At 37.1% G+C, this 21,838-nt stretch overlaps 1 protein-coding gene across 7 annotated transcripts in view; it reads left to right on the plus strand.

Annotated features, from left to right (window-relative positions):
- The window catches only part of PTPN14 (protein tyrosine phosphatase non-receptor type 14), a 251,790-nt gene that overhangs the window by 151,131 nt on the left and 78,821 nt on the right, over nt 1-21,838 (plus strand). For all 7 annotated transcript variants that reach the window (XM_072647849.1, XM_072647846.1, XM_072647852.1 and 4 more), the window contains 2 exons: nt 17,014-17,111; nt 20,688-20,755. In XM_072647849.1, coding sequence (XP_072503950.1) covers nt 17,014-17,111; nt 20,688-20,755 — 166 coding nt within the window. The remainder of the gene's footprint in view (nt 1-17,013; nt 17,112-20,687; nt 20,756-21,838) is intronic.

A 21,838-nucleotide genomic window follows, 5' to 3' on the forward strand; every position in this document is an offset into this window, starting at 1 on the left:
GTCTTCACTTTTACAGAATTGATTGACCTTCTTGTTTGATCATATGTGACTTTGATGATGATGGCCCTTCTCTCCTTTGCTGTAGACTCTTCATGCTCAAGTCTTGATCACATTAATCTCTTGGGGTACAAAGGTGAATTTGTGAATTCTCACCTCCCTCGTAGTAGTCAGGATGGCCTGTAGGGTATGTGAGTCTGCTCTCCCACAAGATACAAGATCTTCCTTGATACATTAGTTGTGGGGAAAAATGCATTTCATATGAAAAAACTGTCAATTTCTCTTTTGTTAATCACTGTTCCTAGCTGTTGAATTGTGTTCTAACCACTGACTGAGTATGAGACAAATGGAATAATAATTTGTTTGGAATTATCTATAATGTTTTTAAGTAATCCCTTTTCCAAAGGTTATTCTGTTCTTTCTCTGTTTCTCTTTTCCCCCTCCTGCTTTGAGATATTTAAAATCTAAAAAACAAAACAAAATTTAAAAAAATACCACAATTCACAAGCAAATGGGGAGGCAATGTATGTTCATTTAATCCTCAGGCCTCACAAGGGATTCGAAAAGAGGATTTGTGTGGAGGCTGTTCTTTCTGCACTTGAAAATATCAAGCAAGAATTTGGCAAAAATTGCAGTGTAGGAAGATGCTAAATTCTTGGGTCGTGAGATGTTGCTGGATTGGCATTTTATCTTTGGCAGCTGTTGCTACACTTGATATCTTCAGCTGTTTTTTTTTTTTTTGAAGATTCTACAAAGACATAATTATTCATTTAATATACTAAAATTCATCTTGCATCCCAGTCCATGGATTCATGCAGTAATGTGCTGACAACTTTCTGCTTGTTGACCTTTTTTCTTTTGAGTATTCTACCCTGGACCTGCAGGAGCTACTACTGCCTGGATGTTAGATGTCTTCAATTATCCTTTAACTCTGGGGAAGCAGTTCCAAATTTTAAGGTTCTCTGCTAGAAACATTTACCATGTGCTCAGGCATTCTTGGGTGGTGCTATCTATGCTAATTGGTTTCTAAGATCTATTTGGTCATAGAACCCAAAATTGTCTTCAGTTATAAAGGTTTTCAGTGGAGATATCAGAAGTCTTCTTTGCATACCCATGTTGTCCTTGGTGTAATATCTCACATTGGGTTTTTTTGGACATTATAATTAGTTATGAAACCAATGATCTTTTAGTAGTGCAACTATTTTTCTAATTATGGAGGGATTTTCTTCCAAATGAGCACATGATTTAGGTTGTTGGGGTTTTTTGGGGGGACTTATTTTAAGTCACTACACACACATATATACATATACATATACATACATACACACATGTGTATATGTGTATATAATGTGGTGTGTATATATAGACACATATCTATATCTCTAGATCTATCTCTCTATCTATACACTAGTATATTAGGCATTTGGGATACAGACTGAAGAATAGATTTTGTTTCTCAGATTTTTCAGAATTGGAAGGGACCTCAGAGACTAACCTGTATCTGAATCCCTTCTATAGTATCTTCCCCAGGGGTCATCTAGCTTTTATTGGAAGAGAACAATGGAAGGAAATCCACCACCTCCGAAGGCAAAACATTGGACTTTTGGTCTGCTCTAATTCTTAAAAAATTTTTCCTCTTTGTAACTTCATAGTATCATGGGGTCATAGAAGAGATTGTGGCGTTATCAGTTACAACTCTTGTTTTGCAGACAAGGAAACTGAGACTGAGACATTAAAAATGTCTAGCCCAGGATCACATGATTAGTAACCCAAGTCTTCTTTCCTCCATGTCCAACATCATCTCTTCCACCTGTTTCCTTTACATATTCTGTTTGGAGGCAAATAGAACAAATCTGTTTTTCTTGTTATATGACAGTTGTTACCTAAATCGGCTCGTTGCCACTGAAAAAAATATTATTGACAGACCACTCCACTGCACTTACCATATTCTATATATGCCTTAACACTCTATTTTAGCAGTTGTGCTATCCTATACAAGTCAGTTAACCTCAGTTTCCTCATCTGCAAAATTGGCACAGTAGTACTTTGAGGCAGCTAGGTAGTGCCAGTGGCTTGAGCACTCTGCCTGGAGTCAGGAAGATGTGAGTTCAAATTTGCCTTCATATATTTACTAGCTGTCTTACCCTATCTGGGCCAGTCCCTTGAGTTATGTTTGCTTCAGGTTCCTCAGCTGTGAAATGAGGATCGTAATAGTACCTACCTTGCAAAATTATTGTGAGCATCAAATTATATAATCTTTGTAAAGCACTTAGCCCAGAAGTAGACACATAATAAATGCTGGTTCTGCACTTCCCCTTCCTTCCTTACCTTCTCCACTCATCTACAGGGTTATTCTGAACATCAAATGAGATAATCTGTGTAAAGTACTTTGTAAACCTTGAAGTAATGCTTAAAAGCATCATATTATTATTACATTCCAGATGGTGGGCACCATAATTTTTCATCTTTGTATGTGAAAAGCATGTTTTTCACCTACTATGTAATTAGTAAATACTTATAGATTTAGAATTGACATTGATTTGAATGTGGTTCTTGGCTTCAAGTAATCTATGGCTTAAATAGAGAAGGGGATGTAGTTTGTAGATGGGGAGTAACATCACTCCAGCAAAGCCCATGTTTCTGATTGCCTGGTAGGATATCTTTTTGCCATGATATGCCAGTGTTTACTAATGCATGTCCTGTTCAGACTTTGATTTATTTTTTCCCCATGGACATTTTGGAAAGACCTTGAATTTGAGTCAGTATCTTGGTAATTCTTTTGTACATCAACAATATCAGCAGATTTTTAAAAACAGTATCTATATGCAGCAAATGATTAAGCACTGTCAAAGGGATACAGAAACTGAAAGAAACCCAGGGTTTGAGGCCAGTTTAAACCTGGAATATGCAAGAATGAGGAGATTGGTAAGCCATGATCAAAACTGATTTGACTGCCTTTTATTTACAAAGGAATCTTGTGTAGAGTGATAGAAGGGGAAAAGCAGTGATACTAGGTCAGTGAAGGAAAGGAAGGGATTTGGGAAAGAATGGTTGGTGCATTGTACAGAGTACAATTTCCTCCCCCTCTTCCTCTTCCTCCTTCTCCTTCTCTTTCTCCTTCCCTCCTCTTCCTCCTCCTCCTCCTCCTCTGACCAAACCCATCAGACAAAAGTGAGACCTATTCTGGCTCATCTCCATAGCAGTTGGGTTGTTGGAGAGCATATAGAGCAGAGGTATCAAAATACCTGCCCAAACCAGATTAAAGTGTAATTGGGAAATATTTAGCAAAATAAATAAAAACACAGTAGGAAATAAATAATGATAATATGTGGTTTTCAAAATCAGTATGCCTTCCACAGGGAGTGGGCCCCCCCCATTTCTACTTGATTTTGACCACATATTTATACAAGAATTATAGGATATCTCAAAAGTGTTACTGCAATTTAAAACTGTAATAGCCTTATAGGTGCTGTATGAATGTAGCTATAAGTAAGCTTTAATAGCCTAAAACTGGACTAAGATTTTGTGGACACCCAGTATATGTATTAAATATGTCATACTGGATGCCTCCCACTCCTTGGAAGATCTTTAAGCATAGAAGCAATAATAGACTGTTTTCCAAGGAACAGGCTAGCTGAGGGTAGAGATCCACTGTTCCGAGGTAATGAGCTTTTCATTCATGGAGGGTTTGGGACTTGCTTCAGAAATGGCATATTGACACCCATAAAATAGTGGATATTTCCAAGAATCAGAAGAAAGTTTAGGTGACTGATGCTTCTGAAATCTTGGTTCTCCTTTAGGAATTGGGGTTTTGACTTTTTTTGAAGTCATAGATGTATAAAAAAAAAATCATGAGTTGTTTTTGAGTAGGTATGATAAAAAAAAATCTTATACCTCTCACAAAAAGAGCTCTTTTCTTCTTTTAGCTGCATTATGGTTTCATTTATTTTATTTTATTTTTCCTCAGAGTGTACAGATTACAAACTGCATTATTTCCTACTGCTGCATCTGCAGGCTCACCAATTTTTTTAGTATATGATGCAAACCAGCTTAGCCACTAACCTGGCCAGCTACCAGAAAGACAGATCTGTGAGTAGTTGAATCATCCTGTTTCCATATGTAATTTAAGGTACCTTTTCCCACAGTGGCATTGTGGGTAATGGTATAAACACATGCCTTTCAGGGCAGACAGGTGTATATTTTGAAGTGATGAGTCAAGAGATATCTATTAGTAGCATAAGACGAGCCTCTGGATTTATTGCACGATAGGAATTTAGATGAGAGGTTTTCAGTTGACTAATTAGCAGTGAGCCTTATTGTAGCTTGGTTTGTATTCCCTTTACTCAACAAGATCATTTAACTCCTCGCAGTTGGGGCCCAGCTGTGATTTATTTCTCTAAGTTTATAATTTGCTGCTTGGTAGCTCACAGAGGTAGGTTGAACCAATTGCCACAGAGCAAATGGACCATATCAAAGCAGTGTTTCTGACCTCTCAGTGTGAACAGATATCCAACTCATCTGTTTGATTAGAATTTCAGTGGGCTACAGGGCAGATGGATCACTTTATGTTCATCTCACCTAGCACATACCTCTTCTCCAGGATCAGGGATCCCTATGTAAGTGCAGAAACAACCAGGATTGACTCAGTTATATTCTCCAAGTATGTCCTGGACAGAACATTGAAAGAAGTAACATATGGGATGGGAGTTTCTGTATCACCAAGCTGCAACTAAGTATGTCTTTTTGCAAACACTAGTTCTTTTTCTTTCCAGGTTTTTATTTCAAAAAGCATATGGTGTATAGACTTTGCTTTTGAGGCATATAAATGTAGTAATAAACACCTACCTTCCAGGGCTGTAGTGAGCATCACATTAGATAGTGTTTGTAAAGTGAGTAACATAGGCTTGTATATCTAGTGGGTGCTTAATTAATGCTCATTCCCCACCCCTAACACAATAACTATTCATTAGTTCTCTAGATTATTTGGGATGAGAAATTATTTCATAATAGCTTTTAAAACTGATGTAGATTTTGGACTTTTAAGTGAGGGCTAATGTACCTGTTTTTTATGAATTTCTTTTTGTGAGAAATAGGGTGAAGGGATGGTTATATTAGAAGTCATTCTGAATATCCCATCTCTTTAAAAAGCTCAGAAAATTCAATATCCAAAAACATAGTTATAGGTTGCCTTGATATTGCATATACTTGAAATTGTGAGTTCAAGAAAATAACATACATATTTATAAATCAGTACATTGAATGTCATGATATTTTGTTAAGTATAGTTAAGCTAAAGGGTTATATGTATGTGTTTTTTTATTTTAATTAATTTAATTTAATTATTAATTTTTAACAAACTTTAATTTTGTCAAAGTCCAGAAAGGAAGAACCACATGTTAATTTGAAGTCCTGGGATGTGGCTATAAAGATATGTTTATTATGACTTGTACATTTAGAATTTGCATGTAGCTTCTTTTGATCTTGTTCAATGAGGGAGAAAATCAGCTTCACGGAAGATTTCTACATAGGCAAAATGAAGTAGAGAATTTAATAAGTATGTAGTGAATTTACATAAATTGAGATGACCATTTTTCTTGACAAGAGTAGCTAGGTCTTTCACAGTGGATTACCATTACAATATTGCTTTTATTGTATACATTGCTTTTTTGGTTCTGCTCCCTTTATTTTGAATCCGTTCATATAAGTCTTCCCTGGTTTTTCTGAGACCATCCTGCTTGTCACATCTTATAGAACTATAGTATTCCATTGTAATCATATACCATATCTTACTCAGCCATTCCCCAAATGATGGGCATCCCCTCAATTTCCATTTCTTTGCCACCATAAAAAGAGCTACTATAAATATTTTTGTATATTTAAGGCCTTTTCTCTTTTCTTTTATGTCTTTGGGATACAGACCTCATAGTGATATGGCTGGGTCAAAGGGAATGCAGTTTATATAGCTCTTGGAGCATCATTTCAAATTATTCTTCCAAGTTAAGTCAATCTTAATACTTATGTTTATACTCTAGTAGTTGTATGACCTTGAATAAGTCACTTAACCTTGACATTTATGTAGCAAGTTCTTTGAATATATTATCTCGTTGGTACCTTGTGGCAGGGTATCTGTGGGGCTAGTTGTGAGGAAGGCACTATAGTGATTATCCCCTTTTTACAGAAGAAAAAACCAAGTCTCAGATACATTAAGTAATTTGCCTAAGGTGACACAGCTAAGTGTCAGAGGTGAGATTCAAACCTAGGCCTTCCTGCCTCCAGTTCTAAGGCTTGAATTCAGTGTGCCAGTGTCAAAGTCAAGCTTTATTAAGTTTCTGGCTGACACAAATTTGAGAAGGATTGCTAATATCTTCACTGACAGAATCAGGATTCCAAAAAGATTTAGCAGGTTGAACCATGCGTGGTTAAAATCCAATGAAATTTATTAAGGATAAAAGTAGTCCTGTGCTTAGGTTGAAAAAAAAATAACTTTTCAAGTATGAGATAGGGGAGATGTGGCTAAAAAGGAAGGACTTGTAAAAAAGATTTGGATGTATTAGGTGAGTGTAAACTCCATAAGAGTCAATACTGTGGATTGGCAGTTAAGAAACACTAATGAATCTTTGCATTAATTGAATCCCAGTGCTTAGAAGGGACAGTTGCACTGTTCTCTGCACCCTCCGACCTCACCTGCTGCATTGAGCTCTTTAAAAAAATCTTTCCCTTTGGAGAGAGGGCTTCAATCAGGGCAGAAAAAGGAGTCAAAGTGACATTATCTGGATATCCCTTGAAGGCAGCAGAAGTACTTAGCCTGAAAAAATTAAACTGTACTCTTCTCTTTCTTAAATAGTTTGAAAGGTTGCAGAAAGATCATATATATATTTATTTTGGTTGCCCTCAGAGGAGAAACAGCATGGTTAATGGCTGGAATGTTGTCCTCAGAGCCAGGAAGCCATGGGTTCAGGTGCCTTCTGTGACCCATTGAGGCGTTGTAGCCCAGGCAAGTCATCCAGGCAACTTACAGAGAAGGTGCCTACTTGCATTGGCAGAGTGAGTTTTATCATTGCGAGTTCCCTGTACTGATGAAATCACAGGTCCAGTTTCTATCTCTAAGAAGAATTAGAACTAAAGTTAATCTTATGGAGACACAGATTTAGGATCAATGTAAAGCACTCCAAAAGTGGAATTAATTGCCTCATCAGCTAATGAGTCCTTATATTACTGGAGGTGTCTTAAGTAGGGGCTTCATGAATGTTTGGGTTGGGGAATATGTTGAACAAACTTTTGTTTCAAGTTCAGTTTAGAAAAGAACTTTAAATTCTTTGATTCAGTGGGGAAGAAAATCTCCAAATACTGCACCCCCCCCCATTAATATATGGATATCTACATTATTTATATAATATAGTATCTGCCATCGTGGAAAGTTTAGATAAATTCATGCCCAAGTGATCTGTAATGATTAGGGAAGGCTTGATGTTTGGGCATTTTTTTTTTGACCTTTTCAGGCAGAGGATATGGTGGGTAGCCACGGCAAACCATGGCCGGACACTCAGAATTGGTTTTCTTGAGTTGTGGTCTGACCCCCACAATGTGATGGTATTTTTGTTTTTCCCATCTGTAGTTCCTTCCCTTTTCCTTTCCCTTAGGACCTGGCTATATGGTCTTAACATGTCTCAACATGCGTGTACTCCAAGAAATGCAGTCTTTTTCCTTTCAGGTTCCAAATTCCATCTACTAGTTCTGTCAAATTTGCCTACATCAAACAGTATGGCAAAATATCATTTTTCTTGGGGTGGGGTTTTCACCTTGTGTCATCAGTTTTCCTCACAAGGATATCATGTCAGGTTACTTTTCTATGGCTTTCCCCCTTCCTCAGTTGGCTTTCATGGAGACCTATAGATTTGTTTGCTCTAAAGCTCAGTTTTTAAAGGTGTCCATGCCTAATGACATAGTGTAGGGGTGAAAAGAAAACATCTGCATCTGTGAGTAGTAGTGAGATTTTCTTCTCTCTCCTCTAAAATGTGTTGTTTAGAAAAAATAAAATCTGAAATAACCCTGATTAAATTATAGGTTATTATTAGGGAATTTATTATACTTATAAACTATACTTGTTCTCCCTGTAATTTGTTATAATTAATGCAAGAGTTCAAGGGCAGAAAGCAAGGATCAAGTCATGGCATGCCTTCTTCTCTTGCAATACTTGCTATCACTGGCCTTTTTCATAGCATAGGTAAGAAAGGTGTGTATATGTGTCTATTTAAATTCACATCATCCTTTTTAGGAGAGAATTACAATTCTTTGACTCACAGGAACCTAAATTTTTAGGAATCACAGTTGGAGGTCAGGTGACCCTACCAAAATAGGATTAGTAGTAGGAGAAGATTGGAAGCCAGTGATTCTCAAAATTGAGCTTTTGTCAAGAAGTGTGTGTGTGTGTGTGTGTGTGTGTGTGTGTGTGTGTTTGTATTTGTATATCAACCCTGCAAGCCTCAACAAGATGACTGTGGTCTACAGGAAAATGGTAGAAAAAAATAAGACACTGCAAGGTTGTCATTGCCAGATTTTACATTTTCCTCGTCCTTTTACCTAGATGATTCGCACCTTGGCATAATCACAGGTATGTTGGCTGTATGGATACAGTGCAGTGATTTAATTGTCTGTTAACTCAAACCTGGATTAAGAAGCAAAACAAAACAGCACCATTCAGTGAGCATGTGAGGCAAATACAAAAGACTAAGTGTTATCATCAAATATTTCTAAATAGTATATACATTTTTAACTTTTTAAAACATCAATCAAACAGCCTTTGCCCTGGAACTTTTATTCAAGTACTTCCAAGGTCCCAACAATTAATCATCAGGTTTTGTAACCATAAAGCCCCCTTGGAAAGATGGAATGTGATTTCCTTAAGGTTGGTATCTTTAGTGACCTAAGATTTAAAATTCTTTTGTTGTCTTGTACACTGGGCCATGTGGTCCCGTAGGCATCTCTACACCCCTTTTCTCATTTAACGAATGGTTAAAGTACACGGACTTGCTCTGCCTTTTTTGCTTACCCCTGCCTCTCTCCCCAGCCTTGATGGGGAGATCTAGGAGAGATGTTTATGAGCAGTAAAAATGCCAAAAAGGGGGGAAAGCAAGAGGCCTGAATGGTCCGCATGTTTAGCAATTAAGGATCACCGTTAGCATTAAATTGGTAAGTCTTGCTTGATTCCTCTTTCCCATCTTTCCCACTAACCAGACACAGATCTTTGAGGAGCATCTATGGATGTCCCAGTCATGGGGTTTCTAAGTGATCCCAGAGAAGATGATGATCATTGACCTGTCTTAATAACCGTTCTCAGGCAGAAATGTGGTTGCCTCTTCCCTCTGCCCCATGCCATGATCCTGAGTACTGTTGAAAGTGATGGGCCTGAAATGGATGTTATAGAGTTGAGATGAATAAATTAATCATAGAACTCTAATGCATTATTGAAAGTCTGAAAGCTCTTGGTTTTGGAGGACTTTGTCATAGAAATATGTTACTTAGTTATTCAAGAAACCATGTCCATGTGTCACTATTAGAGATAGACTCTTGTCTAAAATTGACTTGATCTCTTGTGATACATCTTACTTTTGATATTCATAGGGCAAGAAAAGAACCCAGAGACTTTATCTTTTCTTACTTTTAGACAAAGACATTCCAATTAGATGAAACTTGCAGAGAATATCTTCCAATATCTTTTAATAATCAAGAGATAAAAAGGGAAAAAATATTTATTAAGTGCCTACTGCATACCAGAAACTGTTAAAAGCTGTGCAAATCTCATTTGATAAAGTTTGACAATCTCAATGATCAGAAAGTTTTTCCTTGCATCTCCTTTGTGTTGTAATAATCTTGGGAAGTTAAATCAATAAACTGATCTTTCATTTAGATAAAAAAATCTTCAAAAACAGACTATGGCTTTTCTCAGTAATCATACCTAGAGTTACTTGCCTTTTTGAGATCCTTGGAGAAAATAATTCTAATGTTTCTATTAAAGCAAGTTGTTGTTAACCTGAAATTTTTCATCAAACTCTCACAACTATATACCCTTACCTGTGTTTTTGAATTATGGAAACATTAAAAATATACCCCTGTTCTTCCCTTCTCTCCCTCCCTACCCCATTATATGTTAAAACAATTTTTTAACATTTAAAAAAATTTTGAGTTCCAAATTCTATCACTCCCCACTCCTGCTTCTGGAAGTGGTAAGCAATCTGGTATTGATTTACATGTGTAGACATGTAAAACATATCCATATTAGTAATTTTGTAATTAAATTTTAAATTAAAAAAAAGTGAAAAATAGTATGCTTCAGTCTGTATTCAAACACTATCAGTTCTTTCTTTGAAGCCTTCATCATTAGTCCGTTGGAATTATCTTGAATCATTGTATTGCTGAGAATAGCTAAGTCATCCACAGGTTTTCATTGTACAATGTTGCTGTTACTGTGTACAGTGTGTTCTCCTGGTTTTGCTCACTTCACTTTGCATCAGTTCATGTAAATCTTTCTAGGTTTTTCTGAAATCACCTTGCTTGTCATTTCTTATAGCATAATAACATTCCATTACAATCAGATACCACAGCTTATTTAGTCACTCCCCAATTGATGGGCAGCATCTCGATTTCCAGTTCTTAGTCACCACAAAAAGAACTGCTTTATTTTTGTATAAATAGGTCCTTTTCCTTTTTTTTTTTTTTTCAGTGTCTTTGGGATATAGAACTCGCAGTCAAACCCAGGTCTTCTTGACTTTATCTGCCATTCTAACCAAACCAGATCAAAATATAGTTTGAAAATGCTTGACAAAATAAATAAAAGTTCAACATAGATAATGTTAATTTATGATTTTCTAAGTCACCATGCAGGAGGTCTTTTCTATGTGAATTTAATATCACTGCATTACACTACTCTGCTTCTCATTGAGCAAAGATTTGGGTTGATGGTAAAAATGGAAAATGTTTTAAAGAAAGGTATGTAAAAGAAATAGGAGAGATGACATCACCTTCCTTTCCCCTTCCCTCCCCTCCCCTCCACTTCCCTTCCCTTGAGCCTACTGTACTCTGTAGCTCAGACACCATGGGGCCCCTGACCCCTGCCTAAAGGCTGTCTTTTGGACCCTCCTGTCTTTAGGGCGACTATCAATAGTAACTGTTGCTGTTTCCCTCCCAGCCTGATGTCTTTCTTTTTGTTGCCTCAATAAAGGAGCCATGATTCAATGAATGGGTGTTACCTCACCCTAAATATGGAGTATTAGGTTAGGTTCAACATAACTGAATTGCTACTGACAAATTCTGCTATATAAGCAAGAGACTTTCTTGTCACCGACAGTGTATAAACTTCTTGAAGCAGTAGAACAAATGTAAACCATTTATTTTCCATGTTCCATGTTTGCTAATTAGAGTGATTGTACCCATGGACCCAGTAAGACCATTTTCTTCAGATTTGTTATCACCTGTCTTTCCCCTAAGAAAGAGGAAGGGGAACAGCAAGTACATTTTATAAGGGGCATGTTTAAGCAATGTTAACTCAATTCCAGGAAAAATATTTAAAGATAAGACTGGTTGGGCCTTGGCTAAAAGGGAAGGACAAAACAAAAAATGGCTTAGGGAGGCAAGTTTGGCTGCACACAACTTCAGATTCCTTTGCTTTGGTTATTTAGACTTAACGTTGCAAGCTTGACTTCAACATTTCCACTTTTTTTTAATGCTTTCTTGTTTCCTGAGGTGACTGAAGAGTCTCCATCTTGTTATTGACCCAACAGTTTATATTCCTATTTGCTTATTTGTAATTAATTTGTATTTTCTCCTCTTTAAAATGTGACTGTTGAACTAGATATCCTCTGAAGTCCATTCTAGATCCAAATCTACGACAGTTTGTGTATCTGTGTACATATCTGATCACCTAATACTAAATTGTGAAGTCTGATGCCAGAGACTATGTATGTTTATCTTTGGTTCTCCTCTAGACAGGGCTGCTAGATTATGCCATAGATAGAGCATTGGGCCTGGAGTCAGGAAGAGTTCAGATCTGACTTTAGATAATTATTAGCTATGTGACTTTGGGCAAATCAATTAACCCTTATTTTCCTTTCCTCATTTATAAATTGGGGATACATTGGAGAAGGAAATGACTAACCACTCCAATATCTTTACCAAGAAAACCCCATGAAATGGGGTCATGTAGAGTTGGATGCACGTGAACTACTCAACAACAATCTCCTCCGGAAACTATCACAATGCCTAGCCCTGTGGGGGGAAGGGGGAGATTTATATATAATATATACCAGGGGGAAAATATTATTTATATATATATGTGTGTGTATACATACACATACATATATGTATATGTACACACATATATATTTATCTGTCTGTGATCTGATTGGTATGGGACATTCCTGGTATGGAAATTTACTCCACTGATATAGAAACTCTTCTATAACTAATAATATTAGAGTGTATTATGGGACACAGAGATATTAAATGACTTACCTATGATCACAGAGCTAGGATGAGCCAATCAATCAATATACATTTAGTAAGCACTTAGCTATTTACCAGGCACTATTAGAAGCAGAACATGAACCCAGGTCTTCTGACTCCAAGGTCAGCTTTCAGTTGACTATGCCATATTACCTTTTCATCCATACTTCTCTAAAAAGTAAAAGAAACATACTCATTCACAGATTGAGCCTGCCAGTTGGATTATCAGAACTATTGGTTCTTTTATCAAAACTTAACGTTTATTAAGTTTCTAATTTAATAGGAATTTGGACAATACCTTGTAATCTTTATGGAAAACAGAGAGTCTTTACTCTCCAAGAATTTAAGATCAGAGGAAAGTATGTAGGAATTCATTGCTGAGTAAAAATATAGAGCTGCTGCATGAATAAAAGATAATAATTGCTCACATTTATATGGTGTTTATAGGTTCGAAGTGCTGTGCTAAGCATTTTACAAATATCATCTCATTTGATTCTCACAGCAACCCTGGGAGGTAAGGCCTATTATTATCCCCATTTTACAGATGAAGAAACTAAGGCAGGCAGAATTTAAATGATTTGTTCACAGCTAGTAAGTGACTGAGGTTAGATTTGAACTTAGGTCTTCCTGACTCCAGATCCAGTGCTCTCTCTCTCCCATGTCCCATAGCTGCCAACTCATGTACATGTCAGTGGTAAGTGCATTATGGAAGCTGGTGATAGGTGAGCCATAGGGTTGACTTGAGGAGAGTAGGATTGGGAGTTTTAGTATTCAGGTCAGATTAGGCAGCTCTTCTCTGGTCTGTCTTGTATATTAGTTGTTAAAGATGGAGAGACATACAGAAACAAAAAGAAAGGGAGAAAAGAAGAAATTTTTTAAAATTATTAAACAATTATTATGTGCAAAGCACTGTGTTTTACTGGTGATATGTTGAAAACCAAGATGGTCCCTCCTCTCAAGGAGTTTATATTCTAATAGGAAGAGAGAACATATACAAAGGTTTTAGCTTCATGTTAGATGGAAAGACCTTAGGCTATAGGGGTGAAGCATCTTCATATTGTCTCTCTTGATAAAACCCTACCTGTTTCTACTGTTGAGTCATTTTTTGGTACCAAGGACTTAGGTGGCAAAAACTTCTTTTTCCTTTTTTTAAATATTTAATATATTTTATTTTTTCCCCAATTACATGTTTAAACAGTTTCCTGATATTTAATAGCTATGGCTGTTGTAAAGGGGGCTAGGAGGAAAGCAACAGCACCTAAAAGAGGCAATTCCCAGATCCTGTCATCACAAAGGTTACTTTCCAGGATGATGAGTGGGGGACCTGTGGTTTGGGGGGGTTGCTACTATTCCTGGGACTCTTGGATTGACCTTCCTATTTTTGGTAATTGGTGCTGATTAGTGTTAGTGGTGGAGGATGTGGCAGATTACTCTACCTGACATGACTTTTTTAGGAGCCGAAGGGCATATGTAAAGAATAAAATGACAAGGTTAGTAAGATAATCCTAGAATGCTCAAACTGGAAGTTACTGCCCAAGTGGTATGTACCTGATTTCTCCTTGTTTTGTAGAAACTACTTAATTATGAAAAATAATCCATTCTTTTCTGTAAACCTTTATAATTTTTATTAATTATCTTTATTATTTGCTGCATGTGGAGCAATGTGCTAGATATTTCAATATTTACAAAGGTAAAAAAGAGATGGCCCTTACCCATAAGAAGTTTATAGTCTAGTAGTCTCTGTGATAAGACATGTGCTATAAATTAGAACACAGATGAATAAGAGAAGTATAAAGTTCAGTGAGATCAGATAAAGGAGAAATCACTTCCAAGGTAGAGGCGGGAATGGAGACTGAGAAATCAAATTAATCTCAGTGTCCTAGGGAAGAGAAAATGCTCTCTCCCTCTTTCTGTCTCTGTCTCTCTCTCATACAAATGTTATACAATTTTAGTCAGAATTTTACTTTTAACCTTCATCAGCAAATATAAATATTTAAATAAATAAGAAAAAAATTAGTCATAGTATACAATAAAGCAATAAAGCTCATGCAGTGTTGGGCTGCACTAACAGAAGTGTATAATTCAGGGCCAGGTATGTGAACTCTCACTGGATCTTCATGTGGTCAAATTACATTTGGAGTATTGTATTTGGTTTTGGGTGCCACATTTACAAAAAAGGCACTGATAAAGTGCAGAGCATCCAGAAGAGGGCAGCCAGGTTGATGAAGAGCACTGAGATCATGCCACATGATGAGAGGCTGACAAACTGAGGTTGTTTAGCCTGAGGAAGAGAGGACTTTGGATTACATCATAGCTGTTTCAAGAATGTGACAGGGGTTAGATTTTATTTTTGCCCCAAAGGTCAAAACTAGGAACAATAGATGGAAATTCTGGAGAGGCAGGTTTAGACTTAGTGGGAAAACTTCCTAACAACTAGAATTATCTAAAAGTAAATGGATGCCTTTGAGAGGTAGTAGGTTACCTCTCGCTTGATGTGTTCAAACAGAAGTTTGGATGATGACCTGTTGGACATATTCTTGAGTCTCTTTAAGTTTTGAATTGGCATGTACCAATAGCTTTTGAAATCCCTCCTATGACAAACAACCAACAAAAAGAATTATAAATTATATAATTCCAATTCTTGGCACTTAAAACCCTTTACGATTTGATTCCAGACTATTTTTCCAGGCTAGTTACTCATTAATCCCACTGATGAACTCTGTGATCCAAACAAATTGGCATGCTCTCTCTTTGCTTTTAGGATCATAGATTTAGAGTTAGAAGGGATCTCATAGAGGCCATCTAGTCCAATCCTGTCATTGTACAGGTGAAGAAAATGAAGCCCAGGGAGGTTCAGTCATTTGCCTATCGTCTTGCAGGTAGTAAGAATCATAAGCAGGAGGGATCTCTGCATTGGTTGCTCCTTCATGTCCTGCTCACTCCCACTTCTTGGAACCCCTGACTCCCTTCAAGGACCTGCTGAAATGCTACTGCTTTTTCTTTTAGTCTTATATATGATAATCCCATTTGTTGTATGCCTCCTCTTATTTCTTTGTATTTTATGATTTATTTTAATAATTCTTTTAATGTAGTTTTGTTTCCTTACCTATGAACATGTTGTATCTCTCCCCCAAAATGTAAGCTCCTTAAGGATAGGGGACTATATGGATTTTGCATTTGTATCTTTAGCACCTACCACAGTTGCTTAATAAATTCATAGCTTTTGCCCTCTTCCTTCAACTAGAATACGTAGTTTTCATAGAGGCAAAAAGAGAGAATCTTTTGTTACCTTCCATGCCTGGTTAATAGTTGAGACTGCATCCCGTCCTGTTCCGCCCTGCCCTGCCCCAATCCAGTTAGTACCTCTTCTAATTCCTTGGTCTAGAACAGTACACTGCGCATTTGGGAGAGGAAATTAACATTCTCAAGAGGATGGTCAGGTATCTCAAATACCATAGCGATGGGCAGTGGCACCATTTGAAGTATAATTCATAGTAAATAAGGGCCCAAGATAGACTCTGTCCTCTTTCTGTTTGTAGAATACGCCATGGGTTTTGGCCTACTACTGATATGTCTTTATTCAGAGTTCCTTAATATGTAATTGTTCAAAGGGGTAGAGAATGAAGCTTTCCATTGGTAGATAGAATTGCTAGGCATTGATGCTGGAGAACCATAGCTAGGGGTGTGTGTAGGCAAAGTGAAGGAAATGTGGGAAAGAAGAGGAATGAGTATTAAGAGGGGTGGTGCTAGGGAGGAAGCCTGTGGTATAAGGAGATTGCTGAGTGTTGAGTAGTTCTAAGAGGCCATTTATAATGGCAAAGAAAAATAAGGCCCCATACTTAGCTTCTGAGATCAGTGGTCTAGTCTGAGGCTTGATGTGTCTAGCTGCACATTCCTATGTCTGTCTGAGGTATGCTGTTGTGAGACAGAAGATGTATGATTTCATTAGATTACCACCCTTATGCAGGTAGGTGGTTTGAAGCCATATTGCTCAAAGTAGTTTGTCTTCACCTTGGCTTTTAAGAAGTAGCTTGCCATCATAGGTACTCGATAAATCTATGTAGAATAAAACTGAATTGTAGATTTGTACTGATATTATAGATCTAAATTGGATTATTGTTGATTTTGGTTGTAAAGTTCAGCCAGCGGTCTGTAACGTCCCCCAGGGTGCTTTAGTTTAAAAAAAAAATCCATGCTGCTTTCAGCTTTTATCCAGTAATCTGTTCTCCTCATTGTTGACTGTGGTTCTGGCAACCTTTAGTGTTGTGGGTGACCAGGTGTAGAAAAGTATTTTGCTTTCTTCATCTGTAATGAAAAACTGGCTCTTATCATCGTTTTAAGTACAAGCAGGTGACACAGATAAATACTGGCAAGGCTCTTATTCATCTCTTGTACTGAGAAATGAAGACGGAGGCATTTTATCAATATCATCAATGCCGTTGTTGTGTACACAAAAGTTTTGCGTCCCAGAGCCTCTCCATTCTTAAGGGTCTCTGTTCTTCTTCTTTGTGTATACAGGTATCAGTATTACCTACAAGTCAAAAAAGATGTTCTGGACGGGCACTTGCGAGCTACCCTGGAACAGGGGGTCCGACTAGCTGGCTTAGCTGTACAAGGTAAGGTCCAGTCAGTTAACCCACAGCATGTGGTACTCTATGCCATGGAATCATGGTTTATTTTTTAGTTTTTCTGGATTTGTAGTGGTAGAAAAAAGCTCACACATCTCTTCCCAGTCATTCTTGCTTTCCATATAATCTCAACGTAAGCTTAGCTAAAAAGGGAAAGTAAGGGCTCTGACTTTGGGAAAAGAATTTTCTAGAACTTTTGCAAATCAGTTTTGCTTTTGTCATTCTCCTTGAATGTGGAAAACTCACAGCTTTCATTTTTGCTATTAATTAAAGTTTCATTTCCATGTCTGTGGTCCATTTTCTCATGCTTATTCTATGTCTGTGTTTTGTGGGCTTATAATAATTTAAGTTTGATGACCATTAAACATTAAAATGTAATTTCCTCTAGGCTAATTACAGAGATAAACAGAAACATATGACTGCTATTCAAGAAGATAAACACATAATAGGGTAAATTTATGTCTCAGTCTGTCCCATGTTGCCTCCACGTATACAAAAACATACGAGTTTTATTCTATTGTTCCCTTTACCCTTTTTTAAACCAAATTTGAAAATGAGCATGTGATAGTCCTTGAAAAAAATTTTTTTTAAAAAAACATGCTTTCTTTTTTCCTTATATTTAGATAGAATTAATATGTAATAATAAGTCCATGAATAGCTTATTTATTACTATCTGGGGCATCTTGAATTTTGGGCATTAGTTTTCAAGAATGGGAATTGTGCCTTGAACCTCATTCCAAATGCAGAACTGAATTTGAACCTACCCCCATACTCATTCAGTTGTGAAGGCTTGTTCTTCTCCCCTCCTCAGTGCATTGGGATCTTCCCCTTCTCTTCACTCACCCAGCCTGTACCCTAGTTTGAGCCCTTATTATGTCTCAACAACACTGCGGGGAATAGCCTCATAACTGGCTTCCTCCATCTCGTGTTTCTTTCCTCTTTAATCCCTCCTCAGTTGCCATATTAATAAATTCTTAAAACACAACTCAAACTATGCCATCCCCCTATACCAAAATCTTGAGTAGCTCCCTATGATCTTTAGGACAAAGTAGCTATTCCTAAGCTTGGCAATTAAACCGCTCCACAGTCTGGCTGCCACCTACGTTTTCTGTCTTGTGCCATATCCTGCGCTTGTCAGCCCACTCTCTTTTCTAGTCCCATTACACAACATTTGACCTCCTCCCTCCATGCTTTTGCATAAATGCTCCCCTGTTTCTGTATTGCACTCTTTCCTCACTCCTCTCAGTTTTAGCTTTCTTTAGAGCACAGCTCACATGCCCCCTCCTGCTCACGGTCTTTTCTTGTTGCCTCAGTTATTAGGATTTTCTTCCTCTAGAAATTATTTTGTTATAACCCTATTTTTGTTGTTATTCAGTTGTTTCAATTGTGTCCAAATCTTTACGACCCCATTTAAGATTCTCTTGGCAAAAATAAGGTCCTAGAGTGGTTTGCCATTTTCTTCTCCAGCTTATTTTACAGAGGGAAACTGAGGCCAACAGGGTTAAGTGACTTGTTCAGGGTCACACAGCTAGTAAGTGTCTGAGGCTGGATTTGAACTCAGGAAGATGAGTCTGTGTGATTCCAGGCTCAACATTTTATCCACCATACCACTTAGCTGCTTGTAAAACTTTATACATGCATACTTATTCACATACATGTGTACATGCAATACATAAACACACATGCATTTTATACATACACACTGATTCACATACATACATATACATACACCACACACAGACTTTATACTTACATACCTATTTACATACATACACAAACTATTTATACATACATGCCTATTTACATCCACACTTTGCATACACCACACACATATACACACGCACACACATACACACACAGAGTATTTACTGGTATAGTGCATATTGTATTCCTGCAGTGGAAAGTATGTTCTCTGAGCACAGGTCCAGTTTTCTTTTTTTAATCTTTGAATTGCACTGGCTAGCATAGTCCCTTCCAGTGATATGAGCTTGACAAATGCTTATTGAATTAACTGAGCAAACATTTACGAAGTGCCTACGATGTGAAGCACATTGTACTAGATGCTGAGCCACCAAAAAGTTGCTACTAGCAGTGATGGTGTAACTTCCAGTTATATTTTATCAGCCTTTTCCAAAGAATTCTCATCATGTAATTAGAAAAATCTTCTTACCAACAGTATTAGCCATTTGATGAGATGAGCCCACCAGTTCTCTGAACTTCAGAGTGGATTGACAGACAGGAAAAAGTCTGCTATCCTTGAGCACATCCCAACCCAACATGTAATTAGTACCATGCTTTCTTTGTAGGTGGCATGAGTAATAAACTCTGCTTTCCCTTTGTGCACATGTACTTATCTGAAAGTCATCTGATTTTTTAATACTATTACATGAAATCTAATAAGAAATGAAATCTTAACTTTATTTCTGGGTACAGGGAAGTGGATTAAGAACTACTGTCTGGTATAGACACATTTTGTTTTCTTCCTGTATGCTGGTACATACCTCTGTGAGCTCAAAACAGGACAGAACAGCATTTTTGGCATCTCTCAACATGTGAAATTGTCTAGGAGGTGTAAAGATTTCTATGGGTGCTTGCCAAGGGTGATTTATGGTGGGGATTTCCAGCTTCAGAAATAAGAAAAGTTGCAAGTGGTGTTTGTTCTTCAGCTTTCCATATTAAAATGAAGTTTAAAAGCCCCCTTGGCAAGTTATTCTTAAGATATGAATAGTGACATATTTAACAAATTGATAAATTCAGGCTTGACTAAATTTTTAAAGGGAAACCCTTAAAAAAATTCTTACTCTCTTCATACTATTAAATATAAGCACATGCATACTTTGATGTTTAGCTTCTGGGTAAACATAAGTAGTCGTTATCTGTGAACATACATTTGGCACCATTTTCATATAATAATCAGGAAATAGGAGGAAGTGGGGGGAACATTTCAGGTCATAAATATCTGGTCAAATAAAGCAATAGCTAGCTTTCCATTCATGACCGTGGAGTTCTAGTATTTCCATTTCATCTGCAAAATGGGGATAATAAGAGCACCTATGTCCCAGGGTTGTTGTGGGGATCAAGCACTTCACCAAGCTTAAAGCTCTGAACAAGGTTGACCCTTCTTAGACGTCTTGGTGCAAACCTGCACCAAGACTTCCGGGATACCTTGTATAAATGTGATTATTATTTATGTTGCTATAGTTACTATTAGTATTTCATCTTTTATTGATGCTTAGTCAACACTCTAGAATGAGATAATGAGGGTTTTAGCCTTCGTTGTTCCTGTTTAAAACTTGAACACTGACTATTTGTGTGACCCTAGGCAAGCCACTTAACCTCAATTGTCCCACAAAAATAGATAAATAAATAAAGCATTCTTGTAATAATTGATAAAAGAAGCCATCTATTCCTTTTGTGTTTATGGGAGTGGGGAATGAGCAGGGGATTCTTCTCTGGAAATCTTAACCTGGAAGTAATTTTATAGATTTGTGTTTTCCCCCTTCTCACCTTTCAGGTCATTATATTGAACACCATTCTCTTTTTTTTGTTTTGCTTTGTTTTCAGCTGATTTTGGGGACTACAATCAATTTGAATCTCAAGATTTCCTCCGAGAATATGTGTTATTTCCTATGGTGAGTGTATTTTCCCACTTTCTATTTTACCTTTTGTTTCCTGATGGACTTGGAGCCTTCCTTTGAAAAGAGAAACTTTTCAAAAGAGAAGCACAGAGAATGATACGTATGTTTTCTTGGCAAGCCTCATGATATTCTTTCAGAGTTGGGACACTCTTTAAAAAAAAAGCATTGTTTGGGGGAAAAGTAGATGTGGTTAGGATATACAAGATGCGACTTGCACAATATCTATTTCTGTAGTGAACTAGAGGAGTGGCTGGGTTCTCCTACTAGGGGATATGCCTATAGCTACAGAGGATGGAGAGAGCTGCCAACAGTAAGGAATAACTCTATCCTTTGTCAGAAACATTGAGAACATTTCCTATTAGAGAAGATCTTCTCATGGAATGTCTTCCTAATGGAATCTCCATCTGTATATTTTCTAGTTCCTAGTAAAGGGCTTTGGATATATTGGGTACTTAACCAATGTTAAATTGTACCCCCATTACAAAGGAACTGATATCATAGACAACATCATATGCACCATTATTTTTTGGTTCTAGAATCATTTTTTAAAACTATGTTTTTGGTTTGAAAAGATTCTAGAGACCATCTAGTCTAGTGTTCTCTGATAACCTCTACAAAATTCTGGAATGCTGAGCATCTAGTCTATTTGAGTAGAATAGAAAGCACACAGAAGCACTGTCACTAATTTGCTGTGTGACATTCTTGATGTCACTTAATCTGCATCTCAGTTTACTCATCCATAAAATTAGGAGGCAGGCCAAATGACCTCTGTAACATTCCTTCCTTCTCTAAAACTTTAAGATATTGTGAAGTATTGTGACCAGACAAAGAATAGTAAGAGGATAAAGTTGTCTTTCTCCAGGTTCTATATATTTGTATTATTGACTAAGATGATCTTACCTTTTGGGAGGATATCTCTGTTGCACCTTTGACTCAATGGAACTAGAGGTCCACTAACACCTCCCTCCTCAATTCTTTTCCTCTATGATGAACTGCTTTGTAGCCCTGACCTTCCCATTCTATATTTGTTGATGTTTTAAACCACAGGGCTGAATTTTACATTTATCCCATTTAACT

The sequence above is a fragment of the Notamacropus eugenii genome, chromosome 2 (genome assembly GCF_028372415.1).
Source record: "Notamacropus eugenii isolate mMacEug1 chromosome 2, mMacEug1.pri_v2, whole genome shotgun sequence".
In the NCBI taxonomy this organism is placed as follows: Eukaryota; Metazoa; Chordata; class Mammalia; order Diprotodontia; family Macropodidae; genus Notamacropus; species Notamacropus eugenii.